The 14,841-nt window shown below is 48.5% G+C and overlaps 1 protein-coding gene across 4 annotated transcripts in view; it reads right to left on the bottom strand.

Moving 5' to 3' along the window:
- The window catches only part of LOC5509397 (patatin-like phospholipase domain-containing protein 7), a 54,289-nt gene extending 39,734 nt beyond the window's left edge, over positions 1 to 14,555 (bottom strand). For 2 of the 4 annotated variants that reach the window (XM_032378292.2, XM_032378291.2), the window contains exons 1-4: positions 14,464 to 14,555; positions 14,310 to 14,391; positions 14,131 to 14,225; positions 7,208 to 7,293 (exon numbers count right to left, since the gene is read on the bottom strand). In XM_032378292.2, the coding sequence (XP_032234183.2) occupies positions 7,208 to 7,293; positions 14,131 to 14,225; positions 14,310 to 14,391; positions 14,464 to 14,535 (335 nt within the window). In that variant the 5' untranslated portion in view covers positions 14,536 to 14,555. Of the gene's footprint in view, positions 1 to 5,380; positions 5,648 to 7,207; positions 7,294 to 14,130; positions 14,228 to 14,309; positions 14,392 to 14,463 lie in introns of those variants that run through there. The other 2 variants (XM_032378293.2, XM_032378294.2) reach the window with 2 other exon arrangements.
- Between the last annotated feature and the right edge of the window lie 286 nt (positions 14,556 to 14,841).

Here is a 14,841-nt window from a genome sequence, read left to right on the forward strand (position 1 = left end):
ACTCGATCTATGGCGTGACATCGCTCGCCTTATGCTATGTCAATAACTCGATCTATGGCGTGACATCGCTCGCCTCATACTATGTCGATAACTCGATCTATGGCGTGACATCGCTCGCGTCATGCTATGTCAATAACTCGATCTATGGCGTGACATCGCTCGCCTCATACTATGTCGATAACTCGATCTATGGCGTGACATCGCTCGCGCCATGCTATGTCAATAACTCGATCTATGGCGTGACATCGCCGCCTCATGCAATGTCAATAACTCGATCTATGGCGTGACATCGCCGCCCATGCAATGTCAATAACTCGATCTATGGCGTGACATCGCTCGCCTCATACTTTGTCAATTACTCGATCTATGGCGTGATCTCGCTCGCCTCATGCTATGTCAATAACTCGATCTATGGCGTGACATCGCTCGCCTCATGCTATGTCGATAACTCGATCTATGGCGTGACATCGCTCGCCTTATGCTATGTCAATAACTCGATCTATGCCGTGACATCGCTCGCCTCATACTATGTCGATAACTCGGTCTATGGCGTGACATCGCTCGCCTTATGCTATGTCAATAACTTGATCTATGGCGTGACATCACCGCCTCATGCAATGTCAATAACTCGATCTATGGCGTGACATCGCTCGCCTTATGCTATGTCAATAACTCGATCTATGGCGTGACATCGCTCGCCTCACACTATGTCGATAACTCGATCTATGGCGTGACATCGCTCGCCTCATACTATGTCGATAACTCGATCTATGGCGTGACATCGCTCGCGTCATGCTATGTCAATAACTCGATCTATGGCGTGACATCGCCGCCTCATGCAATGTCAATAACTCGATCTATGGCGTGACATCGCCGCCCATGCAATGTCAATAACTCGATCTATGGCGTGACATCGCTCGCCTCATACTATGTCAATTACTCGATCTATGGCGTGACATCGCTCGCCTCATGCTATGTCAATAACTCTATCTATGGCGTGACATCGCTCGCCTCATGCTATGTCGATAACTCGATCTATGGCGTGACATCGCTCGCCTTATGCTATGTCAATAACTCGATCTATGGCGTGACATCGCCGCCTCATGCAATGTCAATAACTCGATCTATGGCGTGACATCGCTCGCCTCATACTATGTCGATAACTCGATCTATGGCGTGACATCGCTCGCCTTATGATATGTCAATAACTCGATCTATGCCGTGACATCGCTCGCCTCATACTATGTCGATAAGTCTATCTATGGCGTGACATCGCTCGCCTCATGTAAGGTCGATAACTCGATCTATGGCGTGACATCGCTCGCCTTATGCAATGTCAATAACTCGATCTATGGCGTGACATCGCCGCCTTATGCAATGTCAATAACTCGATCTATGGCGTGACATCGCTCGCCTCATGCTATGTCAATAACTCGATCTATGGCGTGACATCGCTCGCCTTTTGCTATGTCAATTACTCGATCTATGGCGTGACATCGCCGCCTCATGCAATGTCAATAACTCGATCTATGGCGTGACATCGCTCGCCTCATACTATGTCGATAACTCGATCTATGGCGTGACAACGCTCGCCTTATGCTATGTTAATAACTCGATCTATGGCGTGACATCGCTCGCCTCATACTATGTCAATAACTCGATCTATGGCGTGACAACGCTCGCCTCATGCTATGTCAATAACTCGATCTATGGCGAGACATTGCTCGCCTCATGCAATGTCAATAACTCGATCTATGGCGTGACATCGCCTCCTCATGCTATATCAATAACTCGATCTATGGCGTGACATCGCTCGCCTCATACTATGTCAATAACTCGATCTATGGCGTGACATCGCTCGCCTCATACTATGTCGATAACTCGATCTATGGCGTGACATCGCTCGCCTCATGCTATGTCAATAACTCGATCTATGGCGAGACATTGCTCGCCTCATGCAATGTCAATAACTCGATCTATGGCGTGACGTCGCTCGCCTCATGCTATGTCAATAACTCGATCTATGGCGTGACATCGCTCGCCTCATGCTATGTCGATAACTCGATCTATGGCGTGACATCGCTCGCCTCATGCTAAGTCAATAACTCGATCTATGGCGTGACATCGCTCGCCTCATACTAAGTCGATAACTAGATCAAAGGCGTGACATCGCTCGCCTCATGCTAAATCAATAACTAGATCAAAGGCGTGACATCGCTCGCCTCATGCTAAGTCAATAACTAGATCAAAGGCGTGACATCGCTCGCCTCATGCAATGTCAATAACTCGATCTATGGCGTGACATCGCCTCCTCATGCTATACCAATAACTCGATCTATGGCGTGACATCGCTCGCCTCATACTATGTCAATAACTCGATCTATGGCGTGACACCGCTCGCCTCATACTATGTCGATAACTCGATCTATGGCGTGACATCGCTCGCCTCATGCTATGTCAATAACTCGATCTATGGCGAGACATTGCTCGCCTCATGCAATGTCAATAACTCGATCTATGGCGTGACATCGCTCGCCTCATGCTATGTCAATAACTCGATCTATGGCGTGACATCGCTCGCCTCATGCTATGTCGATAACTCGATCTATGGCGTGACATCGCTCGCCTCATGCTAAGTCAATAACTCGATCTATGGCGTGACATCGCTCGCCTCATGCTATGTCCATAACTCGACCTATGGCGAGACATTGCTCGCCTTATGCTATGTCAATTACTCGATCTATGGCGTGACATCGCTCGCCTTATGCTATGTCAATTACTCGATCTATGCCGTGACATCGCTCGCCTCATGCTATGTCCATAACTCGACCTATGGCGTGACATCGCTCGCCTTATGCTATGTCAATTACTCGATCTATGCCGTGACATCGCTCGCCTTATGCTATGTCAATTACTCGATCTATGCCGTGACATCGCTCGCCTCATGCTATGTCGATAACTCGATCTATGGCGTGACATCGCTCGCCTCATACTATGTCGATAACTCGATCTATGGCGTGACAACGCTCGCCTTATGCTATGTCAATAACTCGATCTATGGCGTGACATCGCTCGCCTCATACTATGTCAATAACTCGATCTATGGCGTGACAACGCTCGCCTCATGCTATGTCAATAACTCGATCTATGGCGAGACATTGCTCGCCTCATGCAATGTCAATAACTCGATCTATGGCGTGACATCGCCTCCTCATGCTATATCAATAACTCGATCTATGGCGTGACATCGCTCGCCTCATACTATGTCAATAACTCGATCTATGGCGTGACATCGCTCGCGTCATGCTATGTCAATAACTCGATCTATGGCGTGACATCGCCGCCTCATGCAATGTCAATAACTCGATCTATGGCGTGACATCGCCGCCCATGCAATGTCAATAACTCGATCTATGGCGTGACATCGCTCGCCTCATACTATGTCGATAACTCGATATATGGCGTGACATCGCTCGCCTCATGCTATGTCAATAACTCGATCTATGGCGAGACATTGCTCGCCTCATGCAATGTCAATAACTCGATCTATGGCGTGACATCGCTCGCCTCATGCTATGTCAATAACTCGATCTATGGCGTGACATCGCTCGCCTCATGCTATGTCGATAACTCGATCTATGGCGTGACATCGCTCGCCTCATGCTAAGTCAATAACTCGATCTATGGCGTGACATCGCTCGCATCATACTAAGTCGATAACTAGATCAAAGGCGTGACATCGCTCGCCTCATGCTAAATCAATAACTAGATCAAAGGCGTGACATCGCTCGCCTCATGCTAAGTCAATAACTCGATTAAAGGCGTGACATCGCTCGCCTCATGCTAAGTCGATAACTAGATCAAAGGCGTGACATCGCTCGCCTCATGCTATGTCAATAACTCGATCTATGGCGTGACATCGCTCGCCTCATGCTATGTCGAAAACTCGATCTATGGCGTGACAGCGCTCGCCTCATGCTAAGTCAATAACTAGATCAAAGGCGTGACATCGCTCGCCTCATGCTAAGTCAATAACTCGATCTATGGCGTGACATCGCTCGCCTCATGCTATGTCAATAACTCGATCTATGGCGTGACATCGCTTGCCTCATGCTATGTCGATAACTCGATCTATGGCGTGACATCGCTCGCCTCATGCTAAGTCAATAACTAGATCAAAGGCGTGACATCGCTCGCCTCATGCTAAGTCAATAACTCGATCGAAGGCGTGACATCGCTTGCCTCATGCTAAGTCAATAACTCGATCTATGGCGTGACATCGCTCGCCTCATGCTAAGTCAATAACTAGATCAAAGGCGTGACATCGCTCGCCTCATGCTAAGTCAATAATTCGATCGAAGGCGTGACATCGCTCGCCTCATGCTAAGTCAATAACTCGATCTATGGCGTGACATCGCTCGCCTCATGCTAAGTCAATAACTCGATCTATGGCGTGACATCGCTCGCCTCATGCTATGTCAATAACTCGATCTATGGCGTGACATCGCTCGCCTCATGCTATGTCAATAACTCGATCTATGGCGTGACATCGCTCGCCTCATGCTATGTCAATAACTCGATCTATGCCGTGACATCGCTCGCCTCATGCTATGTCAATAACTCGATCTATGGCGTGACATCGCTCGCCTCATGCTATATCAATAACTAGATCAAAGGCGTGAAATCGCTCGCCTCATGCTAAGTCAATAACTCGATCTATGGCGTGACATCGCTCGCCTCATGCTATGTCAATAACTCGATCTATGGCGTGACATCGCTCGCCTCATGCTATGTCAATAACTCGATCTATGGCGTGACATCGCTCGCCTCATGCTATGTCAATAACTAGATCTATGGCGTGACATCGCTCGCCTCATGCTATGTCAATAACTCGATCTATGGCGTGACATCGCTCGCCTCATGCTATGTCAATAACTAGATCAAAACAAGTCTATAAGAGGGCGTAATTAATTATGTCAATAAATCTACACTACATGAAGGGGTTATTCGGTTACACCAGAGAACAAAAGCATCATGGGCTAAAAAAGCAAGAGGTATGATGGTACACACTCAACGCGGTTGGATATACTGGTCCAGATATGGTAATCAGCCCTTACCAAACCAAACGGCGGTGCGGAAGAGTATGAAAAGCTGCCATTCTTTGGGAAATATTTAATATTTAGAAATAAAAAAGAGAAAGAAGATAGGAACAATTTTAGAAGATAAAAGGAATAAAATATTGTGAGCTTCAATAGCTTGATAGCGATGGATGCTATGTCAATTCTTGAGTAAGCAGCAGAAGCAACTTGCTAGAGATGCGAGCTTTGAAGAAAAAAAAAACACGAAAAGAACAAAGAGGGATGCAAATTATACTCCGTACCTAAAGGGCCACTCGAACCACGGCTCGAAAATCTTACAGCTGAAGCAAGTACTGAGAACATCAGAGGTGAAGTCTTGAACGGATTCCATCAAGAAGAACGGTTCAACAAGACCATGATAAGTTCTCCACGTATGACTTACTCTCCCTGCGACCTCCTTTCCGATGTTTCTAGCAACTGTTACCGGGTCACAATAGAAGGATGCTGCATACAGCTCGATAGCTGTCACTTTAGATAGTCGACTGTACAGAACGAGACCTCGGAATGATCATGAATAATAAATGCTTTTCCCTCCGTGTTTACTGAGCGAGCGGGTAGCAAGGGGGTTTATTAACAGGTGGTCAAATTGTTTTGAAGTCTTGAGATCCTCAGTCTTTCGGGTGTTAGCAGAGAATCAGACTTAAGTGAGAAATACTTGGAGATAGGAGCATTGTTCATAGCGATCAAAATAAGATATGATATATTATATGATAGAAATACCAACAGGATATTGTGCACCATAATAATAATATATCAAATTCCCTTTTTTTAACTATTCTACATTTCAGCAGTTCCCACGCTTATACTATTTATACTGCTACTTATAACGCCATCTCTACGTTAATGTACTTTCATATGGCGTATATCTTTACTTAGAGTTAAGTCCTAAAGAAGAGAAAAAAGGTTGGAGGCGAGCTTTAAGTAAAAAGTTATTTTCATGAAATAATTTTAGCATAGGGTATTTTTAGATAGAATAATTAAAAAACAAGGACAAAAATAACTACTAACTAACTTATTTCCTCCTAGAATAGAGAAAACTCTTGAAGCTGAGCTTTAGGAATATGCTGAAATGCCGTTTTTATATGAAAATTATTTCAACAAGAGTATTCTTAGAGAGAACACTATACTGTATGTTAATAAAAAGTAAAAAAAAAATAATTAATTAATAACTACGGTACCAAAATTCAAGGATGCATTTTTTCTAAGGAGACAACTTAGAAGTTGTGGGTAAAACAAATAATATATTTGAAAAGGAGAGGTTAAAACCAAACCATTGATGTGAAAGAGATAAGTGTTGCCGGTATCCTGTATAACTTTGTCCTATCTTGCTGATTTTGAACACCTAATTTTGTAAACACCAATTCTTATTGCATAAAAGCAAATGATAGGTAATCCTGGACTGTTTGATGTGATATAAAGCAATGTACCATTAACTAGTACCATCTAACAAGTTATTTGAGAATAAAGTTTTTTGAGAAAAATGAGTCTTCAAAAAGGAATAAAAGCAAAAGATTTTTTCAATAATTGTTTTTTTCAACTATGGAAATTTTAATAAACTAATTTATCTAATAAATGCCTGGGGCGTTTTCGATGGTCCAAGGGGGGGGGGCGTTTAATAGACAGGAGGCATATATTATAAGGGCACTCATTATAAACAATAACAAAACCATTTGCAAAATCTTGTGCTTCATTTAACACTGCCGGCAGGTAAAGTAGATGAAAGACAAACAATATACAAAATACTCCCTAATAACCATTATATTAACTTAATTGGGATTGCACGCTTAAAGCTGAAAGTAGCTCTGGTGTGCCAAAGAAGGGCATTTCAGAACTGGAAAATGACTAACAAACTGGTATGACTAGAAAAGCTACAGATAAGCTGTTGAAAAACTAGAGGGTCTGTGTAGGCGTGGTGGAATCAGGAAAATAAAAAAACACAGATTAAAATAGTGTGATGTACACCTCCCCACCCCTCCCTTCCCTAATCTTGGTCTATTGATGAAAAAGGGGCTGGTGCACACCACATGGTCTGGTAAAATGAGAACAGCCTTAAGCAGAGAGGCACTTACTGTTTTGCAAAGTTGAACATGACTTTTTGCCTTTTCCTAATGGTGCGTCTGTACCCTTCATCTCTTGCTTCAGACAACTGCTTCACCTAGTACACAAATACTTGGGTTCAGTGAAACACAAGATTGTTATTCTTTACAGCTACAGTAGGGTGGGGACACATGCACACAGCTACAGTAGGGTGGGGACACATGCACACAGCTACAGTAGGGGTGGGGACACATGCACACAGCTACAGTAGGAGTGGGGACACATGCACACAGCTATAGTAGGGGTGGGGACACATGCACACAGCTACAGTAGGGTGGGGACACATGCACACAGCTACAGTAGGGTGGGGACACATGCACACAGCTATAGTAGGGGTGGGGACACATGCACACAGCTACAGTAGGGGTGGGGACACATGCACACAGCTACAGTAGGGATGGGGCACATGCACACAGCTACAGTAGGGTGGGGACACATGCACACAGCTACAGTAGGGGTGGGGACACATGCACACAGCTACAGTAGGGATGGGGCACATGCACACAGCTACAGTAGGGGTGGGGACACATGCACACAGCTACAGTAGGTGTGGGGACACATGCACACAGCTACAGTAGGGGTGGAGACACATGCACACAGCTACAGTAGGGGTGGGGACACATGCACACAGCTATAGTAGGGGTGGGGACACATGCACACAGCTACAGTAGGGGTGGGGACACATGCACACAGCTATAGTAGGTGCGGGACACATGCACACAGCTACAGTAGGGTGGGGACACATGCACACAGCTACAGTAGGGTGGGGACACATGCACACAGCTACAGTAGGGGTGGGGACACATGCACACAGCTAAAGTAGGATGGGGACACATGCACACTGCTACAGTAGGGGTGGGGACACATGCACACAGCTACAGTAGGGGTGGGGACACATGCACACAGCTACAGTAGGGGTGGGGACACATGCACACAGCTACAGTAGGGGTGGGGACACATGCACACAGCTACAGTAGGGGTGGGGACACATGCACACAGCTACAGTAGGGGTGGGGACACATGCACACAGCTACAGTAGGGTGGGGACACATGCACACAGCTACAGTAGGGGTGCGGACACATGCACACAGCTACAGTAGGGGTGGGGACACATGCACACAGCTATAGTAGGTGCAGGACACATGCACACAGCTACAGTAGGGTGGGGACACATGCACACTGCTACAGTAGGGTGGGGACACATGCACACAGCTACAGTAGGGGTGGGGACACATGCACACAGCTACAGTAGGGGTGGGGACACATGCACACAGCTAAAGTAGGATGGGGACACATGCACACAGCTAAAGTAGGGTGGGGACACATGCACACAGCTACAGTAGGGGTGGGGACACATGCACACAGCTACAGTAGGGGTGGGGACACATGCACACAGCTACAGTAGGGGTGGGGACACATGCACACAGCTACAGTAGGGGTGGGGACACATGCACACAGCTACAGTAGGGGTGGGGACACATGCACACAGCTACAGTAGGGTGGGGACACATGCATACAGCTACAGTAGGGGTGCGGACACATGCACACAGCTACAGTAGGGGTGGGGACACATGCACACAGCTACAGTAGGGGTGGGGACACATGCACACAGCTACAGTAGGGGTGGGGACACATGCACACAGCTACAGTAGGGTGGGGACACATGCACACAGCTACAGTAGGGGTGGGGACACATGCACACAGCTACAGTAGGGGTGGGGACACATGCACACAGCTACAGTAGGGTGGGGACACATGCACACAGCTACAGTAGGGGTGGGGCACATGCACACAGCTACAGTAGGGGTGGGGACACATGCACACAGCTACAGTAGGTGTGGGGACACATGCACACAGCTACAGTAGGGGTGGAGACACATGCACACAGCTACAGTAGGGGTGGGGACACATGCACACAGCTATAGTAGGGGTGGGGACACATGCACACAGCTACAGTAGGGGTGGGGACACATGCACACAGCTATAGTAGGTGCGGGACACATGCACACAGCTACAGTAGGGTGGGGACACATGCACACAGCTACAGTAGGGTGGGGACACATGCACACAGCTACAGTAGGGGTGGGGACACATGCACACAGCTAAAGTAGGATGGGGACACATGCACACTGCTACAGTAGGGGTGGGGACACATGCACACAGCTACAGTAGGGGTGGGGACACATGCACACAGCTACAGTAGGGGTGGGGACACATGCACACAGCTACAGTAGGGGTGGGGACACATGCACACAGCTACAGTAGGGGTGGGGACACATGCACACAGCTACAGTAGGGTGGGGACACATGCACACAGCTACAGTAGGGGTGGGGACACATGCACACAGCTACAGTAGGGGTGGGGACACATGCACACAGCTACAGTAGGGGTGGGGACACATGCACACAGCTACAGTAGGGGTGGGGACACATGCACACAGCTACAGTAGGGGTGGGGACACATGCACACAGCTATAGTAGGATGGGGACACATGCACACAGCTAAAGTAGGATGGGGACACATGCACACAGCTACAGTAGGGGTGGGGACACATGCACACAGCTACAGTAGGGGTGGGGACACATGCACACAGCTACAGTAGGGGTGGGGACACATGCACACAGCTACAGTAGGGGTGGGGACACATGCACACAGCTACAGTAGGGGTGGGGACACATGCACACAGCTACAGTAGGGTGGGCACACATGCACACAGCTACAGTAGGGGTGCGGACACATGCACACAGCTACAGTAGGGGTGGGGACACATGCACACAGCTACAGTAGGGGTGGGGACACATGCACACAGCTACAGTAGGATGGGGACACATGCACACAGCTATAGTAGGGGTGGGGACACATGCACACAGCTACAGTAGGGTGGGGCACATGCACACAGCTACAGTAGGGGTGGGGACACATGCACACAGCTATAGTAGGGTGGGGCACATGCACACAGCTACAGTAGGGGTGGAGACACATGCACACAGCTACAGTAGGGGTGGGGACACATGCACACAGCTATAGTAGGGGTGAGAACACATGCACACAGCTACAGTAGGGGTGGGGACACATGCACACAGCTACAGTAGGGGTGGGGACACATGCACACAGCTATAGTAGGGGTGAGAACACATGCACACAGCTACAGTAGGGGTGGGGACACATGCACACAGCTATAGTAGGGGTGGGGACACATGCACACAGCTATAGTAGGGGTGGGGACACATGCACACAGCTACAGTAGGGGTGGGGACACATGCACACAGCTACAGTAGGGTGGGGACACATGCACACAGCTACAGTAGGGGTGGGGACACATGCACACAGCTACAGTAGGGGTGGGGACACATGCACACAGCTACAGTAGGGGTGGGGACACATGCACACAGCTATAGTAGGGGTGAGAACACATGCACACAGCTATAGTAGGGGTGGGGACACATGCACACAGCTACAGTAGGGGTGGGAACACATGCACACAGCTACAGTAGGGGTGGGGACACATGCACACAGCTACAGTAGGGGTGGGGACACATGCACACAGCTACAGTAGGGGTGGGGACACATGCACACAGCTACAGTAGGGGTGGGGCACATGCACACAGCTACAGTAGGGGTGGAGACACATGCACACAGCTACAGTAGGGGTGGGGACACATGCACACAGCTACAGTAGGGGTGGAGACACATGCACACAGCTACAGTAGGGGTGGGGACACATGCACACAGCTACAGTAGGGGTGAGAACACATGCACACAGCTACAGTAGGGGTGGGGACACATGCACACAGCTACAGTAGGGGTGGGGACACATGCACACAGCTACAGTAGGGTGGGGACACATGCACACAGCTACAGTAGGGGTGGGGCACATGCACACAGCTACAGTAGGGGTGGGGACACATGCACACAGCTACAGTAGGGGTGGGGACACATGCACACAGCTACAGTAGGGTGGGGACACATGCACACAGCTACAGTAGGGGTGGGGACACATGCACACAGCTACAGTAGGGGTGGGGACACATGCACACAGCTACAGTAGGGGTGGGGACACATGCACACAGCTATAGTAGGGGTGGGGACACATGCACACAGCTACAGTAGGGGTGGGGACACATGCACACAGCTATAGTAGGGGTGAGAACACATGCACACAGCTACAGTAGGGGTGGGGCACATGCACACAGCTACAGTAGGGGTGGGGACACATGCACACAGCTACAGTAGGGGTGGGGACACATGCACACAGCTACAGTAGGGTGGGGACACATGCACACAGCTACAGTAGGGGTGGGGACACATGCACACAGCTACAGCAGGGGTGGGGACACATGCACACAGCTATAGTAGGGGTGAGAACACATGCACACAGCTACAGTAGGGGTGAGAACACATGCACACAGCTACAGTAGGGGTGGGGACACATGCACACAGCTATAGTAGGGGTGAGAACACATGCACACAGCTACAGTAGGGGTGGGGACACATGCACACAGCTACAGTAGGGGTGGGGACACATGCACACAGCTATAGTAGGGGTGAGAACACATGCACACAGCTACAGTAGGGGTGGGGACACATGCACACAGCTACAGTAGGGTGGGGACACATGCACACAGCTACAGTAGGGTGGGGACACATGCACACAGCTACAGTAGGGGTGGGGACACATGCACACAGCTACAGTAGGGGTGGGGACACATGCACACAGCTACAGTAGGGTGGGGACACATGCACACAGCTACAGTAGGGTGGGGACACATGCACACAGCTACAGTAGGGGTGGGGACACATGCACACAGCTACAGTAGGGTGGGGACACATGCACACAGCTACAGTAGGGGTGGGGACACATGCACACAGCTACAGTAGGGTGGGGACACATGCACACAGCTACAGTAGGGGTGGGGACACATGCACACAGCTACAGTAGGGTGGGGACACATGCACACAGCTACAGTAGGGGTGGGGACACATGCACACAGCTACAGTAGGGGTGGGGACACATGCACACAGCTACAGTAGGGGTGGGGACACATGCACACAGCTACAGTAGGGTGGGGACACATGCACACAGCTACAGTAGGGGTGGGGACACATGCACACAGCTACAGTAGGGGTGGGGACACATGCACACAGCTACAGCAGGGGTGGGGCACATGCACACAGCTACAGTAGGGGTGGGGACACATGCACACAGCTAAAGTAGGATGGGGACACATGCACACAGCTACAGTAGGGGTGGGGACACATGCACACAGCTACAGTAGGGATGGGGACAGGCACACAGCTACAGTAGGGGTGGGGACACATGCACACAGCTACAGTAGGGTGGGGACACATGCACACAGCTACAGTAGGGGTGGGGACACATGCACACAGCTACAGTAGGGGTGGGGACACATGCACACAGCTATAGTAGGGGTGGGGACACATGCACACAGCTACAGTAGGGTGGGGACACATGCACACAGCTACAGTAGGGTGGGGACACATGCACACAGCTACAGTAGGGGTGGGGACACATGCACACAGCTATAGTAGGGGTGGGGACACATGCACACAGCTACAGTAGGGGTGGGGACACATGCACACAGCTACAGTAGGGTGGGGACACATGCACACAGCTACAGTAGGGGTGGGGACAGGCACACAGCTACAGTAGGGGTAGGGACACATGCACACAGCTACAGTAGGGGTGGGGACACATGCACACAGCTACAGTAGGGGTGGGGACACATGCACACAGCTATAGTAGGGGTGGGGACACATGCACACAGCTATAGTAGGTGTGGGGACACATGCACACAGCTACAGTAGGGGTGGGGACACATGCACACAGCTACAGTAGGGGTGGGGACACATGCACACAGCTACAGTAGGGGTGGGGACACATGCACACAGCTACAGTAGGGGTGGGGACACATGCACACAGCTACAGTAGGGGTGGAGACACATGCACACAGCTACAGTAGGGGTGGGGACACATGCACACAGCTACAGTAGGGGTGGGGACACATGCACACAGCTACAGTAGGGGTGGGGACACATGCACACAGCTACAGTAGGGGTGGGGACACATGCACACAGCTACAGTAGGGGTGGGGACACATGCACACAGCTACAGTAGGGGTGGGGACACATGCACACAGCTACAGTAGGGGTGGGGACACATGCACACAGCTACAGTAGGGGTGGGGACACATGCACACAGCTATAGTAGGTGTGGGGACACATGCACACAGCTACAGTAGGGGTGGAGACAGGCACACAGCGTCTGTAATGAGCACCTAGATGCTATCCTATCCTATCTCCTATTATCCAGCATTAATACACAGAATTTCGATGAGTTTTTGAGGATGAATAAATATGTGGTGAGATTTTGTATGATCCACACTGTCTTGGACATGAAACTGAAAGAGTCGTCTATATTTCCTTGTTATACAAATTTGACATGTAAGAGATCATGTGCTTATTGTTTTGTTTGTCACTTAAACAAACAAAAGACCTGTTATGGTCAAAGATTTTAGTGTTTAAAACAACAAACATAAATTATTACAATAAAACTAGACATTATTATTATCCAAATTCTTATTGCACCTTAAATACAACAAACTCAGAACTATTAAATTATTTTAAATAGTAGTTACAAATCAGTTTCACTTCGCCCACTGATGTCATACTTTTTTGTTATGGAGCTGTATAATATATCATGAATTAATAGTGTCGTGTTTTTAAATATAATTCAAATCTTTATGTTTTGGTGAAAAAATAACGACTTGTAGTAGGCTAAATAGATTTCTGGTGGCATTCTCATGGAAGCTTAAAAAATACAGCTTCATTTCGACCATGATCTTCTTGTCAAATAGTTCAAAGTTCATCTCTTACCTTTCGCAGCATTTTCTTTCCGTAGAAAATCATTTTATCTCTCTTACGAAATCTTGGCTTGGGAAGGACTGGTGATACAGCCACGGGTTCTTTCTCTGCAAGCAAACAATCCAATTGTTAGTCCGCTCTACTCATGACATATTGCAAAACTAGAAAACAAAGAGTAAAATCCGAAGTACCTTTTTTGCGTATTTTGCGAATGAAGTAAATCATGAGGGTAAATACAACAAGTAAAAATACGCTCCCTATCAGCAAATTCACCTAAAATTTAACAAAACACAAATACATCAGTCCGAGGAATACTTGAGCGCTATGCCATAAGACTAATTTTACCGTTATTTCGTCAAATAGCTGAAACTCCGTCATTTTGTATGAGAGAAAACGTATGACTTCCCGAGCCTCCATATTGAAAATTGTTTATTGGGATGGGGTAAGTCCGCTGATAAAAGTACTGAAGGCTCGAGCACACATTAAAAACGTGTTTTGTTGACTGCTGAAAACTTGATTTTTTGCGGATTTTTTATTGCGTTTTCAGCCTAAAAATACATTGCGCGGGTTTTTCAGATAATTTTTCGTATTAAAACACCCGGCTAAAAAAAGCGGTTAATTTTTATTCAAGTTTGCGCGACGCGCGCCAAAGAAGAGGAGTTGTCATAGAAAGAATTATTTCGAAGCGATAAGTTACTACAAAGCATTATGGCGCTTGGCTTA

This window comes from Nematostella vectensis, chromosome 8 (genome assembly GCF_932526225.1).
Source record: "Nematostella vectensis chromosome 8, jaNemVect1.1, whole genome shotgun sequence".
In the NCBI taxonomy this organism is placed as follows: Eukaryota; Metazoa; Cnidaria; class Anthozoa; order Actiniaria; family Edwardsiidae; genus Nematostella; species Nematostella vectensis.